The sequence below is a fragment of the Diceros bicornis genome, chromosome 28 (genome assembly GCF_020826845.1).
Source record: "Diceros bicornis minor isolate mBicDic1 chromosome 28, mDicBic1.mat.cur, whole genome shotgun sequence".
In the NCBI taxonomy this organism is placed as follows: domain Eukaryota; kingdom Metazoa; phylum Chordata; class Mammalia; order Perissodactyla; family Rhinocerotidae; genus Diceros; species Diceros bicornis.
In genome coordinates this window covers 42954470-42974255 of record NC_080767.1, presented here as the reverse complement: position 1 = coordinate 42974255, position 19786 = coordinate 42954470, and the positions used below count along the sequence as shown (strand labels likewise).

The following is a 19786-nucleotide window of genomic DNA, read 5'->3' as shown; positions in this document are numbered from 1 at the left end:
TGGGTGGCTCTGGACCCCATCCCTGCCTGGAGCAGCAAAAATCCACCTGGAAATGTCCCCAGTCCTTTTCCTCCAAAAGGGTGCTGCCCTGGGCTTGCCCCCCAGCAGCCTTTGGGTTTCTGACCCCTTTTGACCTGATGCACTTGGCCGAGTGAATTGCTGAGGCCAGGAAAGGCTTCCCAGCTCTGTCTGCCGGTCGAGTTGTGCTCGGGGACTGGGCAAGCAGGTGGCTTTGTGGGAGGGTGCGGGAGGCTGTGGGTGCCTGGCAGCGTGTCCGGGAGGACAAGGCATGCCCCCGGGGTACCGGTGCGGATCTGCACCTGCGGGGCCCCAGCCTCACTGCGCCTCCCTCCCTGGCCAGTCCTTCGTGAAGGACTACATGATCTCCATCACCAGGCTGCTGCTGGGGCTCGACACCACGCCGGGCTCTGGCTACCTCTGTGCCGTAAGTGACCGGGGCCGGGCCGGGCGGGGGCATGCGGGCCATTCTTGGGGAGGCCGGTGGTCACCCACCTCTGGGTCAGCACAGCAGCCAAGGGGCGCCAGGCACCGCCGCCCACCAAGGCCACCCCCAGCGCAGGGCTCCCGACATTCCAGATGAAAATCTCCGAGGACGACCTGTGGATCCGCACCTACGGCCGCCTCTTCCAGAAGCTCTGCTCCTCCAGCGCCGAGATCCCCATCGGCATCTACAGGACTGAGTGTCACGTCTTCTCCACCTCAGAGGTTCGCGGGGGTCAGGGGGCTCCTGGGGAGCCGGGTAGGGGGGTGGCTCACACCAAGGCAGCCCCCCCATTTCTCTGTGACCCGTGCCACCCCCGTTTTCTTTGGGGGATCTGGGCCTTTGCTGTCAGGCCATTTCAGGGTTGGGTCCATGTGCCGCCGTACGTGGGGCATCTGGTCAGGTGGCTGTGACCCTCAAGTCGGGGAGGGGAGGCTTGAGGGCAACGTGGGGCTCCTGTGTTCACAAGGGACTCAGGCTGCATTGGGGGGCAGGGGCAGGAGCCCCCACAGGCACCCAGGCTCTCCCTGGTTTCCTTTGCAGCCCCATGACCTCAGAGCCCAGGTGAGTGGCCCCTTCAAACCCACACGAGTTCCCTTAACGTGGAAGCCTCTTGGTGTGTGAAGAGTCTTGCCTGCGCCGGCACCCACAGGGCCCTGGGCAGCAGCAGGTCAGGGAGCACATCCCCAGGATGTGTCAGCCGTGGTGCAGCTCAGAGAGGGCTCATGGCATCACCCTCCTGTACAGACAGGGAAACTGAGGCCCGAGGTGGGAAGCCCAGGCTCCTCCAGCCCATATGCCATCTGCATGTCCTGCCGTGTCCCCCATCATGGCAGGTGTCCCCCTGCTGGTCTGGCCCAACCTCCACGACCCCAGCCTCTCAGTGGTGCTGCCTGGGTGGGGGTCCCCACATCACCTCCAGAGCCTCATTGGCCCTCAGAGCCCTGCACAGGCCCTGGGGCTTCCCAGTCCATGATGCTCCCCGCCCCCCCACTCTCTCCCACCCACCCCCAAGATGGGGAAACTGAGGCACAGAGAGGGGTGATCCTCCCATGGCAAAGTCATGACATGCAGGAGCCTGGAGGGACCCACAGAAACGAGGGCCCAGAGAGGTCCAGGTGGAGGGAGCTGCCCTCACCCAGCTGGCAAAGCAGAGACAGACCTGCATCCAGGGCCCAGCTGGGCCGTGTGCGCTCAGGAGGGCTCCGCCTGGCCACGCCTCCCAGGTGGAGAAATGGCACTGATGTCCCTGAGCGGTGGGGTCCAGCAGCAGGGGGCTGGACTGTTCTCCTCCGGTTACCCCAGCCCCGCCCCGCCCAGCCCGGCCGCGCCCCCGCCCCGCCCCCCCCCCCCCCCCGCCGGCCCTCACCCTCCCGCCTCGGCCAGTCCCAGATCCAGGCCCAGATCTCGGTGAGCGTGGAAGACTGCGAGGACACGCGGGAAGCCAAGGGGCCGTGGGGCGCGCGGGCGGGCCCCGGCGGAGGCAGCGCGCACGGCCGGCACGCGGGGGGCGGCGACCCGGCCGAGCACCCGCTGCTGCGGCGCAAGAGCCTGCCGTGGGCGCGGAGGCTGAGCCGCAAGAGCCCCAAGCCGGCGGGGAAGACGGCGGCCGCCGAGTGGATCAGCCAGCAGCGGCTCAGCCTGCACCGGCGCTCCGAGCGCCAGGAGCTCTCCGAGCTGGTCAAGAACCGCATGAAGCACCTGGGGCTGCCCACCACCGGCTACGGTAAGGCCCGCAGGACGGCGCGCCGGCCAGCTGACAGCGCCCAGGGGCCCGCTGGCCCGGCTCCCATCCGTCCACCTGTCCGTCTGTCTTCTGGCCTCCGCCCACCCGCCTCTGCTGCGAGGCGGGTCAGAGCCCCTCTGGGCTGGGGAGGATGCCGGATCCCCCAGGACTGGCCCCGAACCCCATAAGGAAGACTCACCCCCACTACCCTGCGGCCTCAGTGTCCCCATCTGTGAAATAAGGGCCAGAGCTGGCAGCGCTCCCGGGGAGGGGCCTGTGGGTGGGGAGGGCCGGTGGGGCTCCGTGAAAGCCCAGGGCTCAGGCTTGGTTGGAGACAGATTGGCCACCTCCAGCCAGTCCCGCTGGGATCAGGGACATGCAGGGAGACCCCAGAGCCCCCGGGCAGCCAGAGTGCGGGGAGCATGTCGGGGGACAGCTGGGCAAATGGCTCGGCACCAGGATCCTCCTCCATTGGCCTGGTGGGACCCCACTGCTGTTCCTGGGGCACAGCTGTCCCCTCTCTGCTGCTTCACAGTGACACCCCCCCCCCCACCGCCAGGCATTCATCTTGTCAGCAGATTCATGCAGCTTCCTTTTCTCTGTAGCTTGTTTTGGGAAGAAGTTTGTTACCTTGACCAAGAACAGGCCTGGGGTGCCCTGGCTGGCTCAGAAGAGAGAACCTCATCCCCTCCCTCACTCTAGAGATGCTGCCTCTGTTGATGGGGCCGAAGGGGACCCAAGTTCCCTGCTGCTGTCTGGCCGCATCCACATCTTGGGCTAGGTCAAGGCTCTGGCCTGCGTTGGGTCCATCTTGGGGCCTCTGCTCATCGCTCAGGCCTGGCTCTGTCCCGCAGCGGGCACCCGCTCTCCTCACCTGCTTCCTGCCATCTGCCGCCTGGGTCGGGCCCTGGAGCCCCCTCCAAGTGGGATCAGGTGGCTCGGGGCTCTCCCAGGAGCTGCCCAGGGGTCACTCGGGCCACGCCGTCTGCTGGCCACGCACACCTGGGCCTGAGGGGAGCTCAGAGGCCAGGGTTTGGGGGACAGGCGACCCACGAGAGCCGTCCCAGCCCCACCCCCACCACACCAGCGTCCCTGCCCAGGTGGCTGGTGTCACCCTCTCCAGTGGGCACTGATGCCGAGGCTCCAAGTGGGGTGTCCAGTGCTCACGGCCCCACGGCGAGTATGGCAGACGGGGCCTCCAGCCACCGACCCCCAGAGCTGGCACCTGCCCCTCGGCCTCCGCGACCCCCGCCGCCCCCGCCCGAGCTCTGCAGAGGAGGAGCCAACTCCCGTTCAGTGACAGACTCACTTCCCAGGTGGCGGCACTGGCCACTGCGTCCCCACGTGGACGGCCTCCCCGTGCGCTGGCTGCCCCACCCCGCTGTGCCGGCCGCTGCGCTGCTTGCTGACCTCTCTCTCTCTCTCTGTTTCTGTCTGTCCCTCTTCCTGTGTGTTCCGTAGAGGATGTAGCAAATTTAACAGCCAGTGATGTCATGAATCGGGTAAACCTGGGATATTTGCAAGGTAATTCTGCTCCCGCGGACATGGGCTGCCGCATAAGGGGGCATGCCAACGCTTCGCCAATGGGCAGCCTGGTGCCCGCCCCGCCCCGGCCAGGCAGGCAGACAGGACAGGAGACGAGGGTCCCTGCAGGCAGGGCCTCACGTGCTCCCAGCCTGCCCCGTTGCAGGGACTTGACGCCGCCCTCCTCCATCTGTTGGTAACGGAACTGACCCCGAGGAGGCGCGTGGTTTGCGCTGGAGCCTCGGGTCACCCCACCTCCCCTTAGACCGTTTGTCGTTGGAGATAAGCCCTGCTGTCCACGTCCGCCCTGACCGCACAGGCGGGCCATCCAGCCTGCAGCCGGCCCCTGAGATGCCCGAGGACCCTGAGCCCCTCAGGTCTCGGGACACATCCGGGTGGATGGTCCCAGCCAGGATCCCACACCCCCCGTGGTGGAGCGTGGCGAAGCCTGGATCGGGGTCTGCTCCGCCCTGAGCTTTCGTGGGCTGAGCCGGGTGGACAGTTGACCAGTCCAGCTAGGGCTTCAAGAGGGGGTCTCTGTCTTCAGTGACACTAAGCCCGTCTACACCCTATTTCTCGTCTGGGGGATTGGATGCTGCCTGGGCACCCCATTTCTTCCAGGAATATGCCCCATACTCCCCAGACCTGCCCTGAGACCCTGATAGAGGTCAAAGCAGAGGGCTCCCTGCAGCCCCAGGGGAGCTCAGAGCCTGCGCGTCCAGGCCCCGTGGAGCAGCCCCCCATTCAGGGGTGACCCCAGAGCTGACGGGGCCTCCTGTGCCCAGGCAGGCATTAGCTCAGGTGGGACTGTCTGTGGCTGCTGGGAGCCGCGTGGGGACAGGCCCAGGCCCGGGAATGGAAACCTCTGTGGTTCACAGCCCGGGATCTGTCAGGAGCCGGCCGGGTGGGGCCTGTGCAGGCGAAGTGTTGGCATCTCTCCGGTTCCTGTGCTCTTCCCTACCCGCAACCCGTGGTGGCGTTCATGGAAGACCCCTGAGCCAGCACGGGTCCGCGTCTGGCGGCTTCCATGAACGGGATGGCTGCTTTGCCCTCTCCCTGCACCCAGCTGCACCCCTGCTTCCCCCCGAGGCTCCAGCAGGGGTGGCCTCACCTCAGGGTCACCAGGTCTCACTGGGTGGTGTTTCCTGAGCTCCCCCATTCGTGGACATCGAGAGGCACCTGGGCCAAAACGTAAAAGCAGGGGAGTGGCACGATCCTGGGGGGAGGTGACCCCATTAGCCAGGACTGCGGAGTGGTCCCCCCCCGGGGAGGGCCTTGTCATGAGGCCCCTCCGGCCCGCAGGCCCCCAGCTGCACGCAGATGAGGAAGGAGACACCCCCAGCCCCAAGGTGCAGACACGACCCCTTCCTCACAGCCACCCTCGGAGGGAGGCGCTAACCCCCATTCATAGAGGAGGAGGCTGAGGCTCTGGTAGGTGCGGGGATGGGGCCCAGGGCCGTGGGGCTGGGAGTCCGGTCTGCGGGGTCAGGGCGGAGGCGGGGGCCCCCACGGAGGCCTGGAATACCAGGCGGGAGGGTGCGGATGGGGGCTGGGGTGAGGTGGCACTGCCCTGGGTCATCTGCCGGGAGAGCCATCGCCAGCCCCTGCCCCCCCGCCAGACCCTCATCAGCAGAGCCAGCATGGTGAAGCTGGCCTGTGCTGGGGAGACGGGAGTCAGTGCCTTGGGACTGGCCAGCACCTCTCAGCCCAGCCCCCAGGAGCACAAAGCCGGGCCTGTCTCGGTCCAGCCCCAAGCTGGGCTAGTCTCAGGGACACCTCTGGTCCGTCCACCCCAGGGGAGAAGCAGGGGCCCAGGCCAGGTGGGGAGGGCCCTGGCCTGACGAGAGCCTCTCCATGGTCGTCGTCCCAACTGGCTGTGTGTCTCAGCATGGCCACCCTGCTGGTGGCTGTGGTCAGGGGTGTGGGGTCCCCAGGAGCCTGCAAGAGCTGTCTGACTCTCCCGCCTGCGTCACCCTCCACTGCCCACTCTGTGCGCCCCTCCTCCCTGCTGCCCACCCAGAAATGCAGGCTGGGCACTGGGGCTGGGAGGCACCTCCCCACGCAGCCTCCAGCATGGGCCCCCTGCCCGGCGGCCAGCCGCTTCCATCAAAAGGCCTTGGCCGTGGGTCTGGGTAAAAGAGCCGAAACAGCAGTGGCCATAGGGTAGAGAGACTCTCTCTCCTGTCCTGGACGTGGACACAGAGGCTGGCACCAGGAGACTGCCAGAGGGTCTGTGCATGCCCGTTGGCCCCCCCAGTCCCAGCCTGTACCCCTCACCTGCCTCCAGGAAGCATGCTGTGCTCAACCTGCCTCTGTGGGGATCCCGAATCCAGCGCCAGATTCGGCTCTGAACTCCCCAGTTCAGAGAAATGCGACGCAGCCCCCGGCTGGGCTGGCCAACCGGCAGCTTCCCCCACTTCGCAGAGGGTTCTGTTCCTTTCTCAGTCGCTCCGGCCAGTACACTCCCGATGGGAGGGGACGGTGCAGAGAAAAGGAAATGGGAGGAGCCAGGGGCACAGGCCACCCAGGGCCCCCACCTCTCTGGAGGGCTGTCCCCTGATGCCCCGTCCTGGGTCAGGAGTGCCTTTTCACATCATCTGATGGGTAAACTGAGGCCACAAGGCATTCATTTCCCTGCCAGTGAACTCGGGGCCACTGCCGGGATGGTGCCCAAGCCTGTCCCTGTATTTGGCCAGGGAGACATCTGTGAGATGACCAGTGTTTCTCCAGAACCTGGTCTCGCCCCTGTGGGTCCATCCTCACGGCCGCTCCAGGAGCTGGACACCGGGCTGTTCCTGTGACGGGCAGCAGCCCAGGCCCTGCATGTGCCATAGGGGCCCCTCCTATGGGCTGACGGCTGCAGGGGCAGGTTTTGAGAAACAGAAGACATGAGCCCAAAGCAGAGTGCTGAGCAAGGGGAGCAGAGGTGGCCTGCTCAGGCCAGGGATGCAGGGCACTGAGGGGCGGGGGAGCCTGAGGTCTGGGTGAGGTGTGTGTGCTTGTATACAGGTGTGCACAGGTGTGGAGGGGTTTATGCAGGTGGTAGGTGTGTGCAGGTGCGCTTGACCCCTCTGCTCAGGGCCACCACATCGTGAGATGCAGGCTGCTCAGGCTGAGCACCCTGCCCAGGTTCTGGGTCGGAGCCAGTGCCCACTGCACCTCATGGCTGACCCCTGCCTGTGCAGGCCAGGGGCCGGGGGCAGGTGTCTGTCAGGGTCGACCGGCCCTGGATGGGGTCGCCAGGACAAGGGGCTCAGGAAGGATGGCCGGAGCTCCCAGCTCCTCCAGGCTGGCTGGCAGAGCAGAGGCGAGCGGAGGCTGAGTGATGACCGCCTGCTGGGGCCATGTCTCCTTTGCAGATGAGATGAACGACCACCAGAACACCCTCTCCTACGTCCTCATCAACCCCCCGCCCGACACGAGGCTGGAGCCCAACGACATTGTGTAAGTACCTCATCCCCGAGCAGTGCGGACACCTGCCCCGTCCACCACTCCTCGTGTAAAGACACTGTGCACCCACACTGGGCGTCCTGGCCACGACTACTCGCCGGCCTTCCTGGGCGGAGGGTGGCATCCAGGGTCCTCCTGCCCTCCCTGCAGGTATCTCATCCGCTCGGACCCCCTGGCCCACATGGCCAGCAGCTCCCAGAGCCAGAAGAGCAGCTACAGCAACAAGCTGGCCTCCTGCAACCCTGAGACTCGCGATGAGACACAGCTCTGAGCCAGCCCTGCACAAGCCCCCCCAAAGCCGACCTTGTGCCCGCCCCGTCGGCACGCAGCGTGATGCATGGAGCCTGCAGGGACCTGTCATGCCAGCATGGTCCTCCCTGTGATGCTGGCCTGGCCCACCGGGGCAGAGCTGCTCCTGAAACCAACCAAGAGAGGAGACCGCCCTCGGGCACCGCAGGAAGCTGGTGGGGAAGCCTTTTTTAACCTGTTTTTTTACAAATCTGTACAATCCCTGTCTCTTTACACACATGTACCGCAACTCGTGACCAGGTCTGGCTGAGATGGAGGGAAGGCTGCATGGGGAGGGGACGAGCCCTGGGCCCCCAACACGCACGTGCACACAGACGCACTCAGAGCTCAAGTGGGGGCAGCAGGGACGTGCTGCATCCGGCTACACTTGGAGCCCACGTCTTTACGGCTGTGTACTACCCATGTCTAACTCGGATCGGGGCCTGCCCTCGGCTCTCGTGGGTCCCAGCTGGTCTTGGACACACAGTTGTGAGGGTCTGGACCACAGCTGGGCCATGAGGGGCTCCTATGTGGGTGAGCACTTCAGAACCATGTGGCGGCAAGCCCGTTCCAGAAGGAAAGGAAAGGCAGAAGCCGCTCGCTGAGGCTGGGGGCTGAGAGTGTGTGTTCACGGCCCTGGCGTGTGAGGAGGGCGTGGGGCTGCCGTGAGACCCCAGGGGGGCCCTGCGACACATTGGGGCTCCCGCAACCAGTGACCTTGTGGGGAAGAATCAGAAACCGCCGTTTCCTCCATTTTTACACTGAGTTCTGCAGCCACGGCGTTGGCGGGCCGTCAGGCAGGGGGGTGGGGGGGGGCCGGTGCATTTCCACAGACCTTTGGAAGCCCCTTTGACCTCCGATCTGAAGCACAGCCCAGCACTGACGTGCTGGCCCACGCCTCTGGATCAGAGATTTCCTCCTCAGCGAGGGAGGGATTCTGGGAGGCCGGTTGTTCATGACTGCCGCCCTGGATCCTCTGTGATTGTTGAGTTTTGCACAGTCACTGCTGGAACCTTCTATTAAATGGATACATCCTACAGACACGAGGATCCATAAGGCATCCCTTCTGTGGCTTCACACTCTGGGCCTGGGTCCACCCCTCCCATTCAGCCCATTTCAAGGGTTAGAAACACCTGCTGTGGCCCCCAGTCCCCTCCAACCCCCCGGGCAAGCCCCGGGCCCCCGAGGAAATGCCACTGGCCTGGGCCCGCCTGACCGGCGTGGCCCTCCCAGAATCTGCGAAGCGAGTCCTGGGTGGCTGTTGGATAACTGGGTCCTGGCAGCCGGGAAGCGTGGCTGTCATGGGATGGGATGGGGGGTGGTCCAGGAGGGCTCCCTGGGGAGCTACCCCAGCCCTGGACCCCAGGCCCTGCCCAGAGTCACACGCACGTGTGTGTGTGCACAACTCCTCGCCACCATCAGCTGTTGGCCCTGCATTAGCGGCAGGGCTGCCCTAGGGGGATGTGTGCACCCCACCAGCACACTGTCTCTTGAGTTCGTTTTAGGTGGGGGCTCTTCAGTACCCTGAGGCTGGAAGGGGAAGGATGGATACAGCTGCCAGGGTGGGGTGGCGTGGGACGACGGCAGCTGGTAGAGGGCCCCCCTGAGGGAGGGGTATGACCCAGGCGCCCCCCCTCTCCTTCCAGTGCCCTGGCCACACTTCCAGCTCATCCCCCACGCCTGGCCAGCTGGGACCCTCCCACCCAGAAAAAGTGTTTACAGCCCTCGTGGGGTGCTGGAAATGGGCTGGTCAGGAAGGGGCTGCTGATTGAAATGGGGAAACCCCGGGGCCCTTGACCGAGTGACAGGCCGTCGACGTGGGTCAGGGTGGCCTCTGGAGACCAGGGCCCGTCCCAGCAGGATGTCAGGGGCTCCCAGTGTCCTGCCAGCGAGGCTCCCCTCCCCTGCCATGACCCTGCAACAGAGGCCCCCACTACCTCCTCTGGCACCCACACCCCAGCTCCCTGAGGGAAGGGGCTGCCTGCAGGATTGGAGGGGACCCCACAAGCCGCTGGGCCGGGGCTCCATCCAGGTGGGGCTGCAGCCCCTCGAACCCTGAGCTGGGAAGATGGCGTCCAAGAGGCGTCCTGGGATGTCGCCTGACTTGAGTTTGCAGTTGACAGGGTGGGGTGGTGAGTGGGTTTGGCCTCCAGAAGGGGCTGGAAGAGAAGGGTCCGAGCAAAGCCTGAAGCACTGGGTGCCAGGGGTCGTCACCGCCTTGAATGGAGGCCTGGAGAAGTTCTCCATGATTTATGGTAGAAGTTCTCAAACGTACAAAATTTCAAACATACAAAACTTATTTTCTTTATTCCTAATCTAACAGAAAACTTTGCTCAAAATACCAACAACGCATTGGGCGAGTGTAGTTTCTGGATAAGTGAAGTGAATGACAGTGATGCTCTCAGGGCGGCGGGGGTTGGGAATACTCAGGGACAGGCGCCCGCCCTGCCCAGGGGGCGGTAGGGGTATTTACACACCGAGAACTCCAGGGCAACCACCCGCAAGTCTCACAAGGCAGCACAGTCGCCAGGCTGGGAGAGGAACAGTATGAGTGTGCGAGTGTGAATATGTGAGTGTGCACGCACGTGCGACTGTCGCGAGCATGTTCGTGTCAAGCGTGGGGGGCAGCACTCAAGGACCATGGAGGGAGGCAGTTGGGGGAGCCACGCCCTCCTCTGAGGGTCTCATCACTGTGCTCTAAGTCCCCCACCCAGGAAGGTGCCCCATGGGGAGTGAGGACCAGTGGCCTGGGAACCAGCCTGGGGTCCCTGTCACCCCAGGGCCAGTCCCCTCCTGGGGACGTGGGCAGAATGTGCAGTGTCACACCTCCACGGGCAGTGCCAGACCCTCCGGCCATCCCCAGGCGGGGTCAGGGCTCTGAGGCTGCAGCCCCACCCCCTGGTCCCACAGTCAGCCTGCTGTGGCGCCCCCTACCACCTCCCCCAGGCTATGGGGCTCGAGCGGGAGTCTCATCCCTTAGATGAAAGGGAGGCCAGGGGAATGACGACACACGTTTCTGACGGAGAAGGCATCTCTACCCAAGACTATTCCACACCAGCCCCCCAAGATTCTAGGTGACTGGAGCCCAAGTTAACAACTTGTGCTCGCAGCAGCCCCCATTCCGGCCCTAGTCATCGCCAGGGAGACCACCCAGCCCCGCAGATCCCTTCTCTGGTGGGGACCCCCGCTACCTCGGAGGGGGTCCTCATCGGGAGGGGGATCCTAGGAGATCTTCAGCACACCTGGCCCCCACGGGTCCTTGCAGCCACGGGTGCCATGCCTCCAGGGTCTCCCTGGTATTGTGCCAGGGAGGACAGCTCACCCATGCTGCCTTCCTGCTGCCTGGTCCTCGTCCCAGGGACCCAGGCCACAGCCCCCCGAGACGTCGGGGGCTCCAAACTTGCTCTGGGCATCTGCCACAGCCCTCTTCCACCCCATCTCAGGACCCTGGCCCTTCAGGCCCTCAGCTCCCAGAGTCTGGAACAGAGGGGGCTGTGGGGGGCTTGCTGCCCACCTTGGGCTCTGAGGTGCCTGATTCCCTGCTGTACACGTGGGCTCGGGGGGGCCTCCCTGGGAGTTGGTACCCCAGCAAAAGGGGCTGAGGTGGACCAGGGAGCCACAGCCCACATCAAGTGAAGCACATGGCCCCTGCTCATCCCCCAGGGACCTCAGAGCCCCTTTCCAAGCCCAGAAGACAGGGCGACAACAGGCACCAAATTCAGGGCTGGCTTGTCCTCGTCCCCAAATCCAAACCCAGAATCAACTGATCAAACTGCACAGTCTGTGGGGAGTCTTGCTTGGGGCTGTGTTCCATCCACAGACCCAATGGGGAGGAACCAGTATCTCAGTGATTTGGGATATCCCTGTGTATTCACACCTTCGGGGACCCGTCCTGAGTGACTGTGAGCGTCCTGCACGTCCGTTCCCGGGACCTCACAGTCCCCTTGGCTCTTCCGTGACCTCTACCCAGTGCATTTCCTGATACAATTGGTCCTGAGTGGGCCCAGAAACCCTTCTCTGCTTGTCAGTCTGTCACAGCCACCGCTCTGCACTCTGATACTTGTCACCTGTTCCTGTTGTTCTAGGAGGCTTTCATATTTCTGCAAATAATGACCATTTGGGCGTTTCCTCCCCTCCCGGACATCCAGTAAAACCTGGCCAGTCGCTGTGACTGCAGGAAGCCTGGGCTCCGTCCTGACTCAACTGGGGATCCTTCTAGCGTTTCACTGTGAAATGTGGAGTTTGCTGGAGATCTCTGGCAGGTGCTATCAAGTTGAGTTCTAATTGCAAAGTTTTTTATCATGAACACATATTGAATGTTATTAACTTTTTTTAGTTTGCAAATTTTTTGTGTGTGTGAGGAAGATTTGCCCTGGGTTAACATCCGGGCCCATCTTCCTCTGCCCTATGTGGGACACTGCAACAGCATGGCCTGACAAGCGGTGTGTCGGTGTGTGCCCGGGATCCAAACCTGTGAACCCCGGGCCACCGAAGTGGAGGGCGCGAACTTAACCACTATGCCACCAGGCCGGCCCCTGCAAAATTTTTTTATCGTGAATGCATACTGATTGTTACTTTTCTTTTACATACGGTTTTTCTCTTTTACACGATTACTGTGAATTGCACCGAGACATTTTCTCAGGCTGCATCTTTTAATCCTGGTGGAATGCTGTTGAGCACGATGTTTTAGTCTTCCAAAACCCTGCTGGATCCCCTTTAGTATCTATCCCAGCCTGTGTACACATGGCCACCACTGAGACCTGGACGTAGTTTTCTGTTCTTGTGAGTCTGTGGCCAGGTTTCGTGCAGAGTAATTTGACGGTTTCACCGAGCACACTGTGCTGTTTTCTATTTCATAAATGTCAGCTTTCTCATTTTGAATTTCTTCCTTCTACTTTCATTTTTATTATTGTTTTAGCCTCCTTGGCTGAAAGCTCATTTCATTTTTTTTCAATCTCTCTTAATTTTTAACAAATACATCTAAGACTGCAAATTTCTTTCTGAGGAGAATTTTGGGAGCATGGTGTAGACGGTGACATGCAGAAATATTCAAGACACTCTTGTTTTTATTATTGTAGTAACATTGGTTTATAACATTATATAAATTTCAGGGGTACATCATTATATTTCGATTTCTGTGTAGATTACATCATGTTCACCACCCAAAGACTAATTATAATCCATCACCACACACATGTGCCCAACCATCCCTTTTGCCCTCCTCCCTCCCCCCTTCCCCTCTGGTAACCACCAATCCAATCTGTCTCTGTGTGTGTGTTTGTGGTTGTTTTTATCTTCTACTTATGAGAACATACTGTATTTGACCTCCCTCTGACTTATTTCGCTTAACCTAATACCCTCAAGGTCCATCCATGCTGTCACAAAGGGCCAGATTTCATCCCTTTTATGGCTGAGTAGTAGTCCATTGTGTATATATACCACACCTTTTTTTTTTTTTTGTGAGGAAGATCAGCCCTGAGCTAACATCCATGCTAATCCTTCTCTTTTTGCTGAGGAAGACCGGCTCTAAGCTAACATCTATTGCCAATCCTCCTCCTTTTTTTTTTTTTCCCCAAAGCCCCAGTAGATAGTTGCATGTCATAGTTGCACATCCTTATAGTTGCTGCATGTGGGACACGGCCTCAGCATGGCCGGAGAAGCGGTGCGTCGGTGCGCGCCCAGGATCCGAACCTGGGCCGCTAGTAGCGAAATGCACGCACTTAACCGCTAAGCCACGGGGCCGGCCCTACCACACCTTCTTTATCCATTCATCCCCTGATGGGCACCTACGTTGCTTCCAGTCTTGGCTATTGTGAATAATGCTGCAGTGAACACAGGGTGCATGTATCTTTACGCATTGGTGTCTTCATGTCCTTTAGATAAGTACCCAGCAGTGGAATAGCTGGATCATATGGTAGTTCTATCCTTGATTTTTTGAGGAATCTCTATACTGTTTTCCACAGTGGCTGCACCAGTTTGCACTCCCACCAGTAGGATGAGGGTTCCCTTCTCTCCACATCCTCTCCAACACTTGTTATTTTCTGTCTTGTTAATTATAGCCATTCTGACGGCGTGAGGTGATACCTCATTGTAGTTTTGATTTGTATTTCCCTAATTAGTGATGTTGAACATCTTTTCATATGCCTTTGGCCATCTGTATATCTTCTTTGGAAAAATGTCTGTTCGCATCTTTTGCCCATTTTTTAACTGGGTGGTTAGTTTTTCTGTTGTTGAGATGTATGAATTCTTTATATATTTTGGGTATTAACCCCTTATCAGATGTATAGTTTGCAAATATCTTCTCCCAATTGTTAGGTTGTCTTTTCGTTTTGTTGATGGTTTCCTTTGCTGTGCAGAAGCTTTGTTTGATGTAGTCCCCGTTTGTTTATTTTTTCTCGTTTTCCTTGCCTGGTCAGACATGGTACTTGAAAATATGTTGCTAAGACTGATGTTGAAGAGGGTACTGCCTATGTTTTCTTCTAGAATTTTCATGGTTTCAGGTCTTACATTCAAGTCTTTATTCCATTTTGAGTTAATTTTTGTGTATGGTGTAAGGTAATGGTCTATTTTCATTCTTTTGCACGTGGCCGTCCAGTTTTCCCAACACCACTTATTGAAGAGACTTTCCTTTCTCCATTGTATGTTTTGGGCTCCCTTGTTGAAAATTAGCTGTCCATAGATGTGTGGGTTTATTTCTGGGCTCTTGATTCTGTTCCATTGATCTGTGTCTGTTTTTGTGCCAGTACCATGCTGTTTTGGTTACTATAGCTTTCTAGTATATTTTGAAATCGGGGAGTGTGATACCTCCAGCTTTGTTGTTTTTTCTCAGGATTCCTTTGGCTATTCGGGGTCTTTTGTTGTTCCATATAAATTTTAGGATTCTTTGTTCTATTTCTGTGAAAAATGTCATTGGAACGTTGATAGGCATTGCATTGAATCTATAGATGGCTTTAGGAAGTATGGACATTTTAACTATGTTAATTCTTCCAACGCAAGAGCACAGAATATCTTTCCATTTCTTTGTGTCTTCTTCAATTTCTTTCAACAATGTTTTATAGTTTTCAGTACACAGCTCTTTCACCTCTTTGGTTAAATTAATCCTAGGTATTTTATTCTTTTTGTTGTAATTGTAAATGGGATTGTATTTTTTTTTTTAAAGATTTTATTTATTTATTTTTCCCCCAAAGCCCCAGTAGATAGTTGTATGTCATAGCTGCACATCCTTCTAGTTGCTGTATGTGGGACGCGGTCTCAGCATGGCTGGAGAAGCGGTGCGTCGGTGCGCGCCCGGGATCCGAACCCAGGCCACCAGCAGCGGAGCACGCGCACTTAACCACTAAGCCACGGGGCCGGCCCTGGGATTGTATTCTTAATTTTGCTTTCTGCTACTTCGTTGTTTTATAGAAATGCAACTTTTTTTTTTTTTTTTTGGTGAGGAAGATGGGCCCTGAGCTAACATTTGTTGCCAATCTTCCTCTTTTCCCTTGAAGAAGATTGTCCCTGAGCTAACATCCGTGCCAATATTCCTCCACTTTATATGTGGGATGCTGCCATGGCATGGTTTGATGAGCAGTATGTAGGTCCACGCCAGGGATCCAAACCTGCCAACCCTGGGCTGCTGAAGTGGAGTGTGTGAACCTAACCACCATGCCACCGGGCTGGCTCCTCAACTGATTTTTCTATGTTGATTTTGTATCCTGCAACTTTACCGTCTTCATTTATCATTTCAAAAAAGTTTTTTGGTGGATTCTTTAGGGTTTTCTATATATAAAATCACGTCATCTGCAAATAGTGACAGTTTCACCTCTTCCTCTCCAATTTGGATCCCTCTTATTTCTTTTGCTTGCCTGATTGCTCTGGCTAGGACTTCCAATACTATGTTAAATAAGAGTGATGAAAGTGGGCAACCTTGTCAAGACACTCTTGACCGAGCCGCTGGTCTCCCAAATACCAAGACTTACCACCAGGCTACAGGGAGTGAGACCATGCCGAGGTGTCACAGAAATGGACAAGCAGACGGTTGCATTTCCTACTGCTGACAGCAGCTCAAGACAAGGTTGACATGAGGGAAGCCATATTGTAGAAAAGAAACCCTACTGTAACTTTGAATGACCTCTGACTAACTAACCCAGCTACATATGTACCCTCCAGGAGGTCTAACTGCTCTGTAGATTTTATGACCCCTGCTTGTGCATGTACCTCCCAGCTGCAATGAGAGGATGACTTTGTTCTTGAGTTCCTTAGGAATGTGATGACCCTGGAACAGAGAGTCTATGCTGATAGCCATCATCAATGAAAACCGAAAGATCTGGTGTGGCACTCCCAGTCTGTAACACCAGAAGGTCAACATTCCTAACCCCCTCCCATGTAACCCACCGGCCCATATAACTGCTGTTAAGATCTTCTGCCCCCTTAAGATGGTTCTTTGAGACAGTAGTCGGCCATCTTCCCCCTTGCTAGCAAGCTGTAATAAAGTGCCCTTTCTTTTCCACCATCTTGCCTCTTGACGACTGGCTTCTGTCTCACAGTGAGCAGATCATGCCCTTTGTACGGCAACACTGCCGCTATAAATTGCCAACTTCGCGGCTTCAAACACCGCAGATTTATTATCTTAACAGTTCTCTAGATCACAAGTCCAACACAGGTCTCACTGGGTTAAGATCAAGGTGTCTGGAGGCCCCAGGGGAGAATCCACACCCTGGCCTTACCCAGCTCCGGGAGGCTGCCCACACTCCGTGGCTCCTTCCTCCATCTTCCTCCATCTTCAGAGCAGCAACGTTGCATCTCTCTGTGCCTTTCCTCTGCTGCCACATCTCCTTCTGACTCTCTCCTCGGCCTCCTCTTACACTTTAAGGACCCCTGTGATTACACTGGGCTCACCTGCATAACCCAGGATCACCTCCCATTTCAAGGTCTGCTGATGAGCAAGCTTCATTCCATCCGCAACCTCAATCCCCCTTAGCCATCAACCACACACATCACGGGCTCTGGAGATGAGGACGTGGACATCTTGAGGGGGTCATTACTCTGCCTCTCACACGGATCAACAGGCCAGAAGAGAGCACAAAGACACAACCACGGTGGGGAAAGGGTGGTATTTTCCAAAATGGCCCTGGGACCGGTGGATATCCATACAGAAAAATGATATGGGGCTTCCACATCACACACAACCCATAAACGGCAGTTCCAGGTGCACAAAAGCCCAAACCAAAAAGGCCTCAGAAGTTCACTTCAAAAATCCCTCATGACCTCATGGTAGCGCTAGTAAGAACATTGATAACTGGACCAAATAAATCTTAAGAACTTTTTTGTGTGTGTGAGGAAGATCAGCCCTGTGCTAACATCTGCCAATCCTCCTCTTTTTTTGCTGAGGAAGACTGGCCCTGGGCTAACATCCGTACCCATCTTCCTCCACTTTATATGGGACACCGCCACAGCATGGCTTGCCAAGCAGTGTGTCGGTGTGCTTCTGGGATCCAAACCGGCGAACCCCAGGCCGCTGCAGCAGAGCGCGCGCACTTAACCGCTTGCGCCACCTGGCCGGCCCCTCTTAAGAATTTCTGTTTATCACATCAAAAAAAAAAGAGTGAAAAGCCACAGAACAGGATATTTATATTATCTCCTGTATATTAATTATCTTTCAAAAATTTATCTTCTGTAAATTAGAGAAAGACAGACAACCCAGCGGAAAAATAGGCAAAAAGGTTGAACAGACATGTCACAAAAGAGGAGGCTCCAAATGACCAATAAACAGATGGAACCATGCTCCACTTCGTCTGTAAGTTGGGAAATGCCAATTAAAGGCAGTAAGAGATATGGTTCCAAATACCAACAGTAACAGTACACAGCAGCCACAACTTTGCATATGTGCTCGCTTAGTGAAAGAATACTGTCTAAATTATTTAAAGAATTGCTATGAATCAGTAAGAAAAAGAACCACCCAATTAAAGCCACCCAATTAAAAACCAGCAAAGGAACTGAACAGGGATCTCATAAACATTGAAAGGATGACTCAGCCTCATTAGTGCTCAGAGGATGCACTGTGAAACCAGCAGGACAGCCCAGGTCACTCCCACCAGGTGGGCACCGTCCCAGACCCTGGGTGCCTGAGGACTTCATGAGGGCCCTGAGCTGGAGGCAGCGGCAGGGGTACCCAGGACAGGCACAATCCTCCGGTCTCCCTGCACTGACACCCAGGGCTGTAGGCTCCTCTCCTCAGCCCCCCGAAGGACCCCTGGCCACGGCTACCTCGAACTCCTTTTGTCTGAGAGGTACTCTCTGCCCCTCCCCAGACATACCTTGACATCTCTGAAATCAGAACGTCTTAAGATCAGAGGCGTGGCAAAGACTCACCGGCAGCATTTCTCCTTCTTGGTGGCACAAAATAACAGTGCATCTTAAAATTAAGGATGTCTTAGGTCAGTGAAGACGGGTCCTTCTACTTACCATCTCCGTAGGCTCCACGGGGGCAGACGTGTCACGTGGACTGCTGGCCCAGGGCCAGGTGGAATCCTTGCTCATGTGTGACATCCACATCTGTAGATGCCTGGGAGTCTGCAAACGTGACAGTGGCTCCCTCTGCGCAGGGCCCCGGAGAAGCGGCTTTCAGCTCTCACCATACTGATCTGAGCTGTTCACACATTTGATACTTTCAACGAATATGGTTTTTTTTTAAACAAAAATAAAATAAAATTTAATAGTCCGGAAGGCAGGGATTGTTTTATTCAATTGATCCATTTCTAGTCCAGGGCAAGGAAAATAACTCCAAGGAGGACGCACAGCCAGCGTTTCCTGAAGGGGGCACCTTCCGGGCTGAGCAGGCTCCAATGGACACAGGGGCGCCTGCCCGCCTGCCACAGCAGGCCGGGTTGGCCACCTCGAGAGCTGCCCACTCTTGTGCGAAACGCCACTCCCCTGCCTCGCGTTTCCAGCTGAGGCTTTCTGTCTGCACCCCAATTCTCTGCGGCTGATGGACGACCCCAGCATCTGAAACAAGGTCTGCATTCCCAGCTTTTATCCGAAAGTAAAAAAGTCAGGACTGCAGCTTCTCAGGAAATAACTGCTTACAAACTCACAGACTAAATGCAGATTCATCTTAAGAAAAGGAACCCTCCAGCCCTCCATGTCCGGATGACTGACACACAGAGCATCCAGACCCAATTCAATGGTTGGCCAGTCCACTCAGCATCTCTGAAGCGCCTGGTAGGGGAGTGGGTTGGCCTGGTGCTGTCTCTCAAGGACTGGGCTGCCAGACAGATGGATGAAGCGTGGGAAGGTGACCGTCAAGCTAACAGCGACTATCTGCCATCACCCCAACCCAAGGCACCAGTTCAAAGTCCACACACTCACAATAAATGCTCCAGAGGTCAGACACCCACACAACGTGGAGATTTCTACAGGAAGTATTGGTAATACTGCTATTTTCTACAAAAAATACCATCCCCAGAACATTGTCTGATATTCCCCAGGATACTATTTACACCCAGAACACCATGCCCACCCTCTCCTCCCACCCGCTGGTTCTTTGCTCCACATCCTCTTGAGGGTGGTTACCATCAGAACTCACCCCTATATTCTGATTACTCACATGTGCCTGACGCAGCGCCCAACCTCCGAGGGCCTCCTCCCGCGTCTCCAGCTCAGAGCAGGCCCAGAGACACAAGTGCCACCCCCTTGTCACTATGTAAGACCACTTAAGGGTTAGCCTCTTTACACCACGGCCCCCACAACGTCCTTCTGGACGCTTCTCCTGAGCTCTCAGCATTCATGTCTGTCTGGGCTGAGGCCTATTTGGCTTGGCACCACCAGGCAGGCTCCCTGAAGGCCTGGGTGCTCAGAAAGCCAGACCATTCAGACGCACCCCTCCCGCCACCCAAATGACTCGTAGGTCTCTTAGAGACCAAGTCTGTCCGACTACTCTGTGGCTGTCTACTCCCACCCCGAAAAACGCCCTCGACCTTCCCATGGGACTATACCTGGCACTTTTACAGTAAATAAGAAAGACTCCAGGTAAGAAGGACACCTACCAAGGACATGGGGTATCCTGGAGGCGCCCCCACCAGCGTACGTGCCTCCTTCCTTCCTTGTGGGACCGCCGTCCACATCTGACATTCGCTCCCACACTGCCCAGGGTGGTGGCTCTGCTCAGCTACTGTCCTGTGTTGGTTGTCCACATTCGTACCCTCTGGTCCCTGGAGTTCAGTGTGGTCGTCTCCGCTCATGCCTTCCCCCACCCCACCCAATGCTCGCTGGTCACACGGGATCTCTAATGCACAACTTCCCTCACATTTTAAATT

At 57.2% G+C, this 19786-nt stretch overlaps 1 protein-coding gene across 1 annotated transcript in view; it reads left to right on the top strand.

Moving 5' to 3' along the window:
- The window catches only part of KCNT1 (potassium sodium-activated channel subfamily T member 1), a 77025-nt gene extending 68751 nt beyond the window's left edge, over positions 1-8274 (top strand). The window contains exons 26-31 of the mRNA XM_058524517.1: positions 362-445; positions 598-726; positions 1046-1066; positions 1889-2228; positions 7112-7196; positions 7353-8274. Coding sequence (XP_058380500.1) covers positions 362-445; positions 598-726; positions 1046-1066; positions 1889-2228; positions 7112-7196; positions 7353-7473 — 780 coding nt within the window. The 3' untranslated portion in view covers positions 7474-8274. The remainder of the gene's footprint in view (positions 1-361; positions 446-597; positions 727-1045; positions 1067-1888; positions 2229-7111; positions 7197-7352) is intronic.
- The last annotated feature ends 11512 nt before the right edge of the window (positions 8275-19786 follow it).